Source organism: Oncorhynchus gorbuscha, linkage group LG18 (genome assembly GCF_021184085.1).
Source record: "Oncorhynchus gorbuscha isolate QuinsamMale2020 ecotype Even-year linkage group LG18, OgorEven_v1.0, whole genome shotgun sequence".
NCBI classification, from domain to species: Eukaryota; Metazoa; Chordata; class Actinopteri; order Salmoniformes; family Salmonidae; genus Oncorhynchus; species Oncorhynchus gorbuscha.
This window is the reverse complement of record NC_060190.1, coordinates 56,790,370-56,805,553: the sequence shown is the minus strand read 5'-3', so window position 1 is coordinate 56,805,553 and position 15,184 is coordinate 56,790,370. Positions and strand designations below refer to the sequence as shown.

Here is a 15,184-nt window from a genome sequence, read left to right as displayed (position 1 = left end):
ACCCTGTTCAATTAGCATTGTGTCTCCTTTGGCGTGGTGGCTGGAGATTTTAATTGTACCCTTAAACCAACCCTAGACAAATCATCTCAAGTCCCCACCACAAATCCTAGATCTGCAAAGATGTTGAACTCTCTTACTAAAGAGATGGGACTGATAGATATCTGGAGAGAGACTAATAGCTCATCTATGGACTATACATACTACTCTAATGTCCATAACACCTACTCCCGTATAGATTACATTTTTATCGAAACCTGAATCTAAGGGTGGTCTTGCCCTTCCCTCCCTTCAATTGTACTACCGGTCTGCCCAAATCCGCAACATGCTAACATGGATCACAAACAGAAAAGAGTCAACGTGGATTCAGATAGAAGCCCAATCCTGTGGTTCATTGCCCTTAAGCTCAATTATATTCATTAATAACTTTAGTGAAGTGGGCAACATAGCCAAAACCTTTGTGATTTACAGCACCCTACTAGCGTGGAGGGAAGAAATACCTGGGCATTTCCTCCCAAATATGTTCTCACTCGCCTATAGTAGGCAACCCAGACTTGCCAAAAGCCCTGAGGGATGCCAACTTTAATCTTTGGCATACTCTAGGAATCAGGACCTTTTCAGACCTATTTCATCAGAAAACCACTACACTGAAATCCTTTCAAGAGCTCTGCAGTGAATTCGATGTGCCAAGATCCCATTTTTTTTTAAATATCTTCAAATTAGACATGTAATTTCCTCATTTACCTCCAAGAGGAGGTTTAGAACTCAGTTGAATGAAGTTGAAACCCTTCTTGTCACAGCACAATCCATTAAAGGCTAAATATCTTACATCTATAGACTCCTTTCTGAGAAAGGAAGCTCCTCCTTTACTCCTTTGAAAATAATCTGGGAAAAGGACCTTGGTCTGACTATCAGTGATGAGTTATGGGCGGAGGTTTGCGACAGGGTATACTGCTCTTCTACCAATGTAAAAATGAAAGAATCTAATTACAAATTTTTGTACAAATTTTATTATACTCCTTTGAGACTCCATAGAATGAAAACAGATATGTCTCCTAACTGTAAAATATGTACCTCTGAAAGTGGAATTTATATGCATGTATTTTGGAGCTGTAGAGAGATTGCCAGATTTACATTGACCCCATGTATCTATCTTCTTAATGCCCAGCAGGACTTTGTTCTTGATCCTGACAGAGAAAATTTGCTTATGACTATTACATACTTTGCTAAGAAATGCATTCTTCTATTGTGGGCCTCTAATATCCCTCCTACATTTAAAATGTGGATTGACCAGATTGTTGACTTTCTTCCTCTTGAAAAGCTCACTTATGACCTCCACAAGAGACAGCCCAAGTTTGATAGACTCTGGTCTCCACTATTCAACTATATTTCAAACTGGACAGAGTGAACGGGGTGACTAGGAAAATGCGCAGATACATGTTGTGTAAGGTACTGTAAAACCTAAAAACGAATTATTGGCCCGTCGTCTCAGCGAATGCTTGAAATAGCTGATAAGAACCTTGATAGTGCTGCTGCAAGTGTTATATGTTATTTTTGTGTGTTTTTATTTTAATTCAGTTTTTGAGTAGATGTGCATATGTGTGTGTGTGTGTGTGTGTGTGTGTGTGTGTGTGTGTGTGTGTGTGTGTGTGTGTGTGTGTGTGTGTGTGTGTGTGTGTGTGTGTGTGTGTGTGTGTGTGTGTGTGTGTGTGTGTGTGTGTGTGTGTGTGTGTGTGTGTGTGTGTGTGTATATATATGTATGTGTATATATATATATGCACCAAGGAAAATAAATAGATTAAGAAAAATAAATATTTTAATTGTATTTTTATTTTTTAGAACAAGATCCACCAGCTGCAATAAGTACTGCAGCTGCATCTCCTCCTCATGGACAGCACCAGATTTGCCAGTTCTTGCTGTGAGATGTTACCCCACTCTTCCACCAAGGCACCTGCAAATTCCCAGACATTTCTGGGTGGAATGACCCTAGCCCTCACCCGCCGATCCAACAAGTCCCAGATGTGCTCAATGGGATTGAAATCCGCTCTTCACTGGCCATGGCAGAACATTCCTGTCTAGCAGGAAATCATGCACAGGACGAGCAGTATGGCTGGTGGTATTGTCATGCTGGAGGGTCATATCAGGATGAGCATGCAGGAAGGGTACCACATGACGGACGAGGATGTCTTCCCTGTAACGCACAGAGGTGAGATTGCCTGCAATAGCAACAAGCTCAGTCCGATGATGCTGTGACACATAGCCCCAGACCATGTCGGACCCTCCACCTCCAAATCGATCCCGCTCCATGGTACAGACTTGGTCAGACTTTGGTGTAATGCTCATTCCTTCGACGATAAACGCAAATCCGACCATCAACCCTGGTGAGACAAAACCGTGACTCGTCAGTGAAGAGCACTTTTTGCCAGTCCTGTCTGGTCCAGTGACGGTGGGTTTGTTCCCATAGGTGATGTTGTTGCCAGTGATGTCTGGTAAGGACCTGCCTTACAACAGGCCTACAAGCCCTCAGTCCAGCCTTTCTCAGCCTATTTTGCAGACAGTCTGAGCACTGATGGAGGGATTGTGCGTCCCGCAGGTGTGATGTTCGGATGTATCGATCCTGTGCAGGTGTTTTTACACGTGGTCTGCCACTGCGAGGACGATCAGCTGTCCGTCCTGTCTTCCTGTAGCGCTGTCTTAAGCGTCTCACAGTACGGACATTGTAATTTATTGCCCTGGCCACATCTGCGGTCCTCATGCCTCCTTGCAGCATGCCTAAGGCATGTTCACGCAGATGAGCAGGGACACCGGGCATCTTTCTTTTGGAGTTTTTCAGAGTCAATAGAATGGTCTCCTTAGGGTCCTTAAGTCTTCATAACTGTGACCTTAATTACCTGTTAGCTGTTAGTGCCTTAACGACCGTTCCTCAGGTGCATGTTCATTAATTGTTTATGATTCATTGAACAAGCATGGCAAACAGTGTTTAAATCCTTTACAATGAATCTGTGAAGCTATTTGGATTTTTCCGAATTATCTTTGAAAGAAAGTGTCCTGAAAAAGAGACATTTCTTTTTTTTCTGAGTTTATGTACATGTACATGTAGCTCAGTTGGTAGAGCATGGCGCTTGTAACGCCAGGGTAGTGGGTTCGATTCCCGGGACCACCCATACATAGAATGTATGCACACATGACTGTAAGTCGCTTTGGATAAAAGCGTCTGCTAAATGGCATATATTATATTATTATTATTTGGTCCCAGATTGGCTTAACAAAGCATGTATCTAATGTATCTATAGTATCTGATGATGGAATTTGAGATCTATTGAGTCAGATTATTAAACAGATTTTGTCATCATTTAGAAGACAACAAGTAATGATTTATAAAATGAATCAATATAGGCTTGAACTTGTACAAGCTTGTTGGCTATCATAATTTTGTTTGCCTGTTTTCAATCTAAAAATCCCTTGCTATAATGTGTGTTTTTCTGAGCCTACCACATCCATTTCCTATGGGGCTATTGTTTTAGGTTGTAACGTTCGTCTGAAGAAGTAGACCAAGGTGCAGCGTGGTAAGTGTTCATGATCTTTAATACTCAGAACACCAAACAAAAACAACAAAAGGAATAATGAATGTCACGTTCTGCCGGCTTCACAGAGCTAACAAAAAACAAGACCCCACAACATAGGTGGGAAAACAGGCTACCTAAGTATGATTCCCAATCAGAGACAACGATAGACAGCTGCATCTGATTGGGAACCACACTCGGCCAAACCCAAAGTAATACAAAACATAGAATGCCCACCCCACATCACACCCTGACCTCACCAAATAGAGAAATAAAATGGCTCTCTAAGGTCAGGGTGTGACATAGGTGGGCACCTGCAAACCATGTTAATGGTTCTAATGGTCATTTGTGTTGATTGTACCAAAGAAATTAGCTGTAACGTCCCACCTGCTAACATTTATCACTACGTAAGGTCTCTGAGGAGGAGACCGGTGAAATGCCTACTTCTAGCCCTGGTTTGTGTTGTAACAAAGATATTTAGACTAGTTTTAATCTCAAGAATATGACTGCCTGGTGAGAACATATTTCTTCATATCCTATTTTATTGACAGAGCCTTCTAGGCTACTTATCTTTCACGTATGATAATGTTGAAGAACAAACTGTGTCTTTGCATAATATGATGATATCTATGTGTGTGTGTGTGTGTGTGTGTGTGTGTGTGTGTGTGTGTGTGTGTGTGTGTGTGTGTGTGTGTGTGTGTGTGTGTGTGTGTGTGTGTGTGTGTGTGTGTGTGTGTGTGTGTGTGTGTGTGTGTGTGTGTGTGTGTGTGTGTGTGTGTGTGTGTGTGTGTGTGTGTGTGTGTGTGTGTGTGTGTGTGTGTGTGTGTGTGAGAGAGTTGGGGAAGACATTTAAAGAACTCACTTTCAATTCTAAATGTAAAGATCCCCAATCCTCATTTGTGAAGACACAGTGAGTGAGGTAGAATAGCCCGAGTAGGCTTCATGTGGAGTAGCTTGAAGCCCTTTGAGCTTAACTGCGGTGTCTATACAAAGGACCCAATGTAGGCTAATGTCAGGAGGAGGATGTAGCCTAATAAAGTGACTATCATTAACAGTCAATTATGCCATTATAATGTATTTTTAACTCGAATGTTGACATTTCTCATTGCTTATCCAGCTACTACCTTCATGGTTTCTTCATGGAGAACTGCAACACCACCGCCAGCAATCATAATTGAAGGTGTTTCTCAAGTAATTGCAGTGATACCACAATAATAAGTAAAATATGTCTGTCAAGTCACTCTCTAAGAAACGGGAGTGGCTTGGTTGAGGGGCGTGCTCCAGTAATGTAGCCTACCTTTTCACTAAACCCGCCCCAACATCGGCAGTCTGGTGCCTGCAGTGTAGCCCACCATAGTTGTCTGTCTGTAGCCTACAACCGGCCCCTCTCTCTGCAGTATGCATGTTCGCCAGGGGATCCGCGAACCGCTCACGACCCAACGCACGTTACCGGTGAGAAACCCCCCAGCAACCAATAGTCAATCATAGTCGATTTGGATGTGGCAGATGCACAAGCACTTGAATACGTTGGAAAGCCCGAGAGACCGGAGCAGCTGTGTGCAAGAGGAATACTTGTATTCGGGGGTGCTGCTCTCTACTTAACGTGGACAATCATGCATGTGCTGTTTTGGGGACTAGGGTTTCTGCTATTTCTCCCTGACGGTTTGAATGTAGTGTTATCAACGGAGAAATCGCTATTGAATTCAAGAAAAGGTAAAGTATTTCGACCTGCCCCAAAAACATTTTTACCCTGTGATGTGTTATTTTGTAACCGGCAGATGGAGAATGAATGACTTTTTCAGGATCAGCAAAGCACATGACTTACAATACATGTATAATGGTCTTATGTTTCTTGAATGGCTTCATTTCACAGGGCAAACGTAATTAACTCATATAACATTATTATTATTATTGTTATTATTTATTATCATTGCTTATGCTACAGCCGTTATACCATGGCTTTCTTCACCAGCTAAAGTGTCCGAGCAGCTTGGCGCATACGAGATTGTGAATCCGGCGCGAGTGAATGAAGCCGGTGACAATTTTCCCACGAGTGTGCACTTCAAAAGGAAACGGCGGAGTGTGCACGATATCCATGGCAACTCCTCTGATCAATGGGACTCTCGAACAATCCATTACAAAATATCTGCTTTCGGACAGAGCTATCACCTCAACCTGACACTCGAGTCCGGATTTATTGCTCCGCTATACACTGTGACAGTACTAGGAGCACTTACCGATAGTAACATCACGGATTTCACACCGGGGGTGGAGGCGGAGGAGGATACGGAGTATCAGCATTGCTTCTTTAAAGGACATGTGAATGCTGAAACGGAGCACACCGCAGTCATCAGTCTCTGCTCTGGATTGGTGAGTCCAAGCACTTTGATTTGCCCTCCCTTGATACAGTGTGCTAGAATGTTTCTCTAGTCTGCACTATGATAGGCGCACATGTTGTATGACTAGATATGATACTGTAATGCCAATTGTTTAGTATGCAGCTGTTCACATAATAATACTATGGCAACATGAGAACATTTCCCTGGCAACGGAGTGCATTTCTACTTCTGCACAAAGCGTGCCTGTCCAGCTTTGTGGATTTGTGTTCAACATGCAATCGATGACTGTTAGTAAGAATAAGGCATTATGTTAGCTCTTGTATCCCTGACAATCTAAAACGAGCTGCATAGATAAATAACGTCGAGCATAGAAGTCCTCTCTCTTGTGTTCATCCACTGCATCCATCATTCACCCTTCATGCATGCTCCTCCGGTCGCTGGTGACGTCCTACGCACAATAGTGAAGAGGGAGCGCCAGGGGTGCTGACGTCATCACGATTCAGTCCGACTCCGAACATAAACTCCATGCATGCATGACGTTGTGGAGTCGAAGCAGTGGTGGAAAAAGTACCCATTTGTCATACTTGAGTAAAAGTAAAGATACCTTCATAGAAAAATACTCAAGTAAAAATTAAATTCACCCAGTAATATACAAATTGAGTAAAAGTCTAAAAGGCCATCATTATAAATACGCATTTGTTCTTAACTGATTTGCCTAGTTACATAAAGGCTGATTAAAAATTATATATATTGGTTTTAAGTATACCTACGTATCAAAAGTAAATGTAATTCCCCAAATATACTTAAGTACAAAAGTAAAAGTATACATTATTCAAAATTCCTTATATTAAGCAAACCAGAAGGCACCATTTTATTTGTGTATTTAATTACCAACAAAGCATGCATGTTTAGTGAGTCTGCAGATCAGAGGCAGTAGGGATGACCAGGGATGTTTTCTTGATAAGTGCGTGTATTGGACAATTTTTCTGTCCTGCTAAGCATTCAAAATGTAATGAGTACTTTTGGGTGTCAGGGGAAAATACATGGAGTAAAAGGTACAGAATTTTCTTTAGGAATGTAGTGAAGTAAAAGTAAAAGTAGTCAAAAATATAAATAGTAAAGTAAAGTACAAATACCGCCCAAAACAACTTAAGTAGTACTTTAAAGTATTTTTACTTAAGTACTTTACACCACTGAGGAGAAGTCCCCTTGGGATACTTACAGATTGATAACAGTTATTAACTAACTGCCTGATGTGAACATCATTGAGGTCATCACAAATCAAAGAAATGGGGCTTGCCTGCACCGTAGGCCTAGTTGGTATGCTTGTGGATATCATTTCACATTGAAAGAAAGCTAAGTTAAAGTTGGTCTGGGTGTGATTCAAGCCAATAAAATGCACTGTTAAAAGGTGAAAATGATTAAGCATTTATAATCTATTAATACATACATCCAAGTCTTGTAAGTTGCTCTGGACCTAGTCACAGGGAAACAGTCAGAAGTAGATATATGCACACTGATCAATTATGAATCTTATCCACTTACCATGAATAAACAACTTTCTCATTTCAATTCCACTTTGCATTTTAATATTACATGAGTCATCATCATCCGTCATAATGAGAGTGGCTCCCACAACTACATCAATACTTAGTGTTGTCGTTATACAGTATCTTGTTTGCATGTGAGCACAATGGTGAATATTCCCGATGGTCATTACATTTAGCATAACTACAGTATATTTATGAGATTCCCTTTTCCCTAATTTGAGGATGTTTCAATCTCATACATAAACAATGAAATGCATTTTCATGGAGAATAAGGTTCACTCTGGGCCACCCTATTGGTTGGTAGCATTACCCAGTGCAGCATTGTCCAACTCAATCTAAATTAGAAATGAGTGCTGTTTCCACATTGCTTAGCTTTGTACTTTGCTTGTCTGGTGTATCTTTGACCTCCAAGTTCGCTAGTAGTGCAGCCTGTGCTTTGTGAAATGCAACAAGGCTTCCACCAAGTCTACCAACTGTGCCAAGAAACAAACCAAAATAGTTGCATTGTTTTCTGATAGGGAAAAGGAGAAGAATGAGGCCTATGATGCCTATCTTTTTCAGGGACCATTTTACTAATATGCATGCAAATACATGAATTTCAACACATTCTCATCAAATGAATAGCTTTGTTAAAAAAAAGCCTAGCCAATGGGGCCCTGGCAAGGAGCATTTCAACTAATCTTTGCTTTGGACTGTGTCCATGCAGTACGAATCCACGCTCCAATGTTACTGCAGTCATTTCAAACTATTCTGATTCCTCCTTTTTTTATCCCCCTCAGCTTGGCACTTTCAGGTCACCAGAAGGGGAGTTTTTTGTGGAGCCCCTTCACAGCTACAATGGAGAACACTATGAAGAAGAACACACCAAACCTCATATTGTGTACAGGAAGAAGGCCTCCAAGAAAGAGGCAGCCAGGGAGGACACTGCTTGTGACACATCAGGTACAATGAAATGATTAGAGGAGAGATGCGATGGAGATTTTTGTTCTGATGCTTTTTTTGAGAGCGCGAGAGAGCTGAGTCAATTTCATTACGTAAGCCATTTGATCAGCTGACAGACTCAACCTTCACCTGGTGTCTGATGGCTCTGAGTGGAGAGGAGAAGAGAGAGGATGGGACTCCCTATTTAGAGCTGCTAAATGTGTAAACAAATGTGTATGTGTGTGTGTCTCAGTCTGCCTGATACACACCCCTCGTTATCCAGACTAACAAGTTCACACAGACATAAGCAAGGAAGGATAATCATTGTCTCTCAATTACAGTATTATATCCCAAAACTATGATTCGCAATAGGAACTTATTATAGTCATTTTACAATTACAGTCATGACCAATGACCATACTACTGTGCTTGTTTAGACTTTGGTGTAAAGCAGTGGCATCATTTTGCTCATAGAACAGAGGAAACACAGTAAAAACTGTTTGAAGTTGTGAATGAATGTTGTAAATCAAATCAAATCAAATCTTATTGGTCACATGCAGATGTTATTGTGAGTGTAGCGAAAATGCTTATGCTTCTAGATCCAACGGTGCAGCAGGTAAAATCTAACAATTCCACAACAAAACCTAATATCTAAAAAATGACACAACAAAACCTAATACACACAATCTAGTAAAGAAATGGGATACGAATATGTAAGTATAAAATATATGGATGAGCAGTGACAGAGCGGCAATAGATAGTAAAGAATAGATAGTGAAGGATACAGTATACATTATATACATATGAGATGAGTAATGCGAGATATGTAAACATTCTTAAAGTGGCATTACTAATGTGACTAGTGTTCCATTTATTAACGTGGCCAATGATATCAAGTCTGTAGGTTGGCAGCCGCCTGTCTGTGCTACTGGTGACTTTAACAATCTGATGGCCTTGAGACGGAAGATGTTTATCTCTCTGTCCCAGCTTTGATGCACTTGTACTGACCTCACCTTCTGGATGGAAACGAGGTGAACAGGCAGTGGCTCGGGTGGTTATTGTCCTTGATGATCTTTTTTGCCTTTCTGTGACATCGGGTGGTGTAGGTGTCCTGAAGGGCAGGTAGTTTGCCCCCGGTGATGCGTTGTGCAGACCGCACCACCCTCTGGAGAGCCAATGCGGTTGTGGTCGGTGCAGTTGCCGTACCAGGCGGTGATACAGCCCGACAGAATGCTCTCAATTGTGCACCTGTATAAGATAGTGAGGGTTTTCAGGTGACAAGCCACATTTTTTCAGCCTCCTGAGGTTGAAGAGGCACTGTTGCACCTTCTTCACCACACTGTCTGTGTGTGGACCATTTCAGTTTGTTGGTGATATGTACACCGAGGAACTTAAAACTTTACAACTTCTCCACTGCTGTCCCGTCGATGTGGATAGAGGGGTGCTCCCTTTGCTGTTTCCTGAAGTCCATGATCATCTCTTTTGTTTTGCTGCTATTGAGTGAGAAGTTATTTTCCTGACACTACACTCCAAGGGCTCTCACCTCCTTCCTGTAGGCTTGTCTTGTCATTGTTGGTCATCAAGCATACCACTGGTGTGTCGTCTGCAAACTTGATGATTGAGTTAGAGGCGTGCATGGCCATGCAGTCATGGGTGAACAGGGAGTACAGGAGGGGGCTGAGAACGCACCATTGTGGGGCCCCAGTGTTGAGGATCAGCATAGTGGAGATGTTGCTTCCTACCTTCACCACCTGGGGGTGGCCCGTCAGGAAGTCCAGGACCCAGTTGCACAGGGCGGGGTCAAGACCCAGGGTCTCAAGCTTAATGATGAGTTTGGAGGGTACTATGGTGTTGAATGCTGAGCTATAGTCAATGAACAGCATTCTTACATAGGTATTCCTCTTGTCCTGATGGGATAGGGCAGTGTGCAATGTGATGGCGATTGCATCGTCTGTGGACCTAATGGGGCGGTAAGCAAATTGAAGTGGGTCTAGGGTATCAGGTAGGGTGGAGGTGATATGATCCTTGACTAGTCTCTCAAAGCACTTCATGATGTCAGAAGTGAGTGCTACGGGACGATTGTCATTTAGTTCAGTTACCTTAGCTTTCTTGGGAACAGGAACAACGGTGGCCATCTTGAAGCATGTGGGGACAGCAGACTGGGATAGGGATTGATTGAATATGTCCGTAAACACACCAGCCAGCTGGTCTGCACATGCTCTGAGGACGCGGCTAAACATGCCGTCTGAGCTGGCAACCTTGCGAGGGTGAACATGTTTAAATGTTTTGCTCACATCGACCACGGAGAAGGAGAGCCCACAGTCTTTGGCAGCGGACCGAGTCATTGGCACTGCATTGTTCTCAATGCACGTAAATACGTTTGACATTTTTCTGGATGCAAGACGTCGATGTCCGCGACGTGCTGGTTTTCTTTTTGTAATCCGTGATTGTCTGTAGACCCTGCCACATACGTCTCGTGTTTGAGCCGTTGAATTGTGACTCCACTTTGTCTCTATACAATTTGCTTGTTTGATTGTCTTACGGAGGAAATAACTATACTGTTTGTATTCTGCCTTATTTCCAGTCGCCTTGCCATGATTAAATGCGGTGGTACGTGCTTCCAGTTTTGCGCGAATGCAATCCACGGTTTTAAGTCACAGTGGGTGCAACATCTCCTATACACTTCCTTATAAACTCGCTCACCGAGGCGGCGTATACGTCAATGTTATTATCTGAGGCTACCTGGAACATATCCCAGTCCACGTGATCGAAGCAATCTTGAAGCGTTGAATCCGATTGATCAGAAGAGCGTTGGATAGCCCTAAACACAGGCGCTTCCTGTTTTATTTTCTACCTATAGGAGGGGAGCAACAAGATGGAGTCATGGTCAGATTTGCCAAAATGAGGGTGGGGGAGGGCCTTGTTTGTATGCATTGTGGAAGTTAGAGTAGCAATGGTCAAGCGTGTTACTCGCTGGTGTACAGCAATCGATATGTTGATAGAATTTAGGTAGCCTTGTCTCAAATTAGCTTTGTTAAAATCCCCAGCTACAATAAATGCAGCCTCAGGATATATGGTTTCCAGTTTGCATAAAGTCCAGTGAAGTTCCTTCATGGGCAGATATAAGAAGTTATGAGTGGTTCTTTAGCGACTGACATACATTATCTGAAAGACAATGTAACTGTAACCAGTCATTCTTATGATCTCACCATCCTTCAGTCAAACACATTGTGGCACAGCAATTTCACATGAACAACTGATTACACAGAGTTGTATGCAGATGCTATGCACAACACAAAGCAGTATGTCCAAAAAGTCAGAGGTTAATCAAGTTTTCAAGTTCAAAGGGCAGGATATTGATGCATTTTACATCTAATTACCTGTAACTGGGTACTTTTTCACCTCATGCACAGGACAACCATTTTGGAAGTTCTTCCTAGTATCGCCGAATCTCAGTTTATTCCTACAAGTTCCTGTTGACTCTTGTACTTCCTGTGATCATTTGATAAGAAAACACGATAGGCACACTACCATGAAGACACTGTGTAAATTGTATTGTAGGAAAGTGATGCCAACTTCAAACATTTAAGTTTTAATTACTATGAAAATAAATCTGAAGGATGTTGAGTAATATGCAAGACATTTCACTGCTCATAGGTGTGTGTGTGTGTGTGTGTGTGTGTGTGTGTGTGTGTGTGTGTGTGTGTGTGTGTGTGTGTGTGTGTGTGTGTGTGTGTGTGTGTGTGTGTGTGTGTGTGTGTGTGTGTGTGTGTGTGTGTGTGTGTGTGTGTGTGTGTGTGTGTGTTACATCTGAGATTTTATGACCTGAAAATTAATTTTAGTTCATATATTTCAACATGCCTACCATTTTGACGATGTAACATGTTTTTTTATTGTGAAATAAATAAGAAATAAGAAAATAAAATAATAAGGAAAAAAATGAAAACTTGAGCGTGCATAACTATTCACCCCCACCCAAAGTCAATACTTTGTAGAGCCACCTTTTGCAGCAATTACAGCAGCAAATCTCTTGGGGTATGTCTCTATAAGCTTGGCACATCTAGCCACTGGGATTTTTGCCCATTCTTCAAGGCAAAACTGCTCCAGCTCCTTCAAGTTAGATGGGTTCCGCTGGTGTATAGCAATCTTTAAGTCATACCACAGATTCTCAACTGGATTGAGGTCTGGGCTATGAATAGGCCATTCCAAGACATTTAAATGTTTCCCCTTAAACCACTCCAGTGTTGCTTTAGCAGTATGCTTAGGGTCATTGTCCTGCTGGATGGTGAACCTCCGTCCCAGTCTCAAATCTCTGGAAGACTGAAACAGATTTCACTCAAGAATTTCCCTGTATTTAGCACCATCCAACATTCCTTAAATTCTGACCAGTTTCCCCTGTCCCTGCTGATGGTGTTCTCGGGGTGATGAGAGGTGTTGGGTTTGCGCCAGACATAATGCTTTCTTTGATGGCCAAAAAGCTTCATTTTAGTATCATCTGACCAGAGTACCTTCTTCCATATGTTTGGAGAGTCACCCACATGCCTTTTGGCGAACACCAAATGTGTTTCTGTATTTATTTGTTTTCTGGACACTCTCCTGTAAAGCCCAGCTCTGTGGAGTGTACTGATTAAAATGGTCCTATGGACAGATACTCCAATCTCCCCTGTGGAGCCTTGCCGCTTCTTCAGGGTTATCTTTGGTCTCCTTGTTGCCTCTCTGATCAATACCCTCCTTGCCTGGTCCGTGAGTTTTGGTGGGCGGCACTCTCTTGGCAAGTTTGTTGTGGTGCCATATTCTTAAAAAATGTTTATAATGGATTTAATGGTGCTCTTGGGATGTTCAGAGTTTCTGATATTTCTTTTATAACCCAACCCTGACCTGTACTACTCCACAACTTTGTCCCTGACCTGTTTGGAGAGCTCCTTGGTCTTTCTTCATGGTGCCGCTTGCTTGGAGGTGTCCCTTGCTTAGTGATGTTGCAGACTCTGGGGCCTTTCAGAACAGGTGTATTATGTACTCAGATCATGTGACACTGATTGCACACAGGTGGACTTTATTTAACGAATTATGTGACTTCTGAAGGTCATTGGTTGCACCAGATCTTATTTATGGGCTTCATTGCAAAGGGGGTGAATACATATGCACCCACCACTTTTCCGGGGGGGTTTAAAAATATATTTTTTCTCATTTCACTTAACCAATTTGGACTATTTTGTGTATGTCCATTACATGAAATTCAAATAAAAATCTATTTAAATTACAGGTTGTAATACAACAAAATAGGAAAAACTTCAAGGGGGATGAATACTTTTGCAAGGCACTGTATAAGACATTGTGCAAGCTTTTACAAAGACCCTTTGTAGCTCTGGATTTTCAAAAAGGTTATATCTTTCAGTCTGATAAGAATCATGGGTAGCAGAAACAGCTAAACTTTTGTGCTAGACTGGGTCGAAAAGGAGAGTGGAGTGGTATTTGTGCTACTCCATTACATTTGGTTGTCATGTCAAGATTAAAATCATACTCAGAAGTCACCCTGAGTCATCCTTGGTGCTCCTCCTTGAGATGTTGGGGCGTTGCTCCATCTTTGGTGCTTGGCCAAGTGCCAGACTTACCTAAAGTGAATGCAACCCACCCCCTCATCTGTCCTCCTCTCCTCTCCTCCCCACTCCTTCTCTCTCCAGGCCCATGGCCCTCAACACATTTGTTTTGTCTCATTCATTCAGCAATAATATACAAACAGCAGTAGCATATTCACTTTGTATGCATTCACAAGCATCCCCTGGCAGTAGCAGAAAACTGTGCTTTCAAGTAGGCATGAGCGGTATACTCTATATACTGTATAGAGTACTTTGAAATACTTTGAAATACTGACGTTATTGTTTTCAATACCGTCAAAACAATTGATTTAAAAATCAAAAATGTATTGTGGCCATAAAAAGCTCTGGGTGTCATGTTTTGTCATTGATTATCATGCCTTGTCCCTGTTCTTCTCCTTCTATTCGTTTCCCTCTGCTGGTCTTATTAGGTTCTTTCCCTCTTTCTATCCCTCTCTCTCCCCCTCCCTCTCTCACTCTCCCGCTCTCTCTTCTCTCTATCGTTCCGTTCCTGCTCCCAGCTGTTCCTATTCCCCTAATCAATCATTTAGTCTTCCCACACCTGTTCCCGATCCTTTTCCCTGATTAGAGTCCCTATTTCTCTCCTTGTTATTCGTTTCTGCCCTGTCGGTTCCTTGTCTAGAATTCACCGTGCTGTGTTTGTGTATCGCCCTGTCGTGTCGTGTTTTCCTCAGATGCTGCGTGGTGAGCAGGTGTCTGAGTCTGTTTGGTTCAAGTGCCTTCCCGAGGCAACCTGCTGTTCACCTGCTGTTCAAGATCGAGTCTCCAGTTTGTCCTCGTCTTTTCGAGTGAAAGTTGTGTTTTTTGATTGTATTTACTTTACTGGATTAAAGACTCTGTTTTCGCCAAGTCGCTTTTGGGTCCTCTTTCACCTGCATGACACTGGGAATGCGTGCTACTCCACTGCTTATGACTATAGGTTAACTATCTAAGATTTGCCAAATAAATTATCTCCTGCTCAGGGCTCCAGCTATGCATTTGGTTTGCTAACTTGCTAGTTAAGGGGCTAGCTTGTCAGATCAAGCTTGTATCAAGATCCCTGCTGCTAACATTTTTGTGGTGCGTCAAAACAAATTACGCTTGGAAAGAAATACCGCCCCTTGTGTGCACTGCCGTTAATACAGTAGAGCCCAGTATGGGACAGGAATGGATACCACTGAACCCTACTTTCTAGGAAGAGAATGACAGTTTATTGTCTG

General features: G+C 42.3%; 1 protein-coding gene across 1 annotated transcript in view; it reads left to right on the top strand.

Moving 5' to 3' along the window:
• Positions 1-4,912: 4,912 nt before the first annotated feature.
• Positions 4,913-15,184, top strand: part of LOC124003816 (A disintegrin and metalloproteinase with thrombospondin motifs 9-like) — a 45,175-nt gene continuing 34,903 nt past the window's right edge. Inside the window, exons 1-3 of the mRNA XM_046312408.1 lie at positions 4,913-5,273; positions 5,533-5,930; positions 8,229-8,391. Coding sequence (XP_046168364.1) covers positions 5,174-5,273; positions 5,533-5,930; positions 8,229-8,391 — 661 coding nt within the window. The 5' untranslated portion in view covers positions 4,913-5,173. The remainder of the gene's footprint in view (positions 5,274-5,532; positions 5,931-8,228; positions 8,392-15,184) is intronic.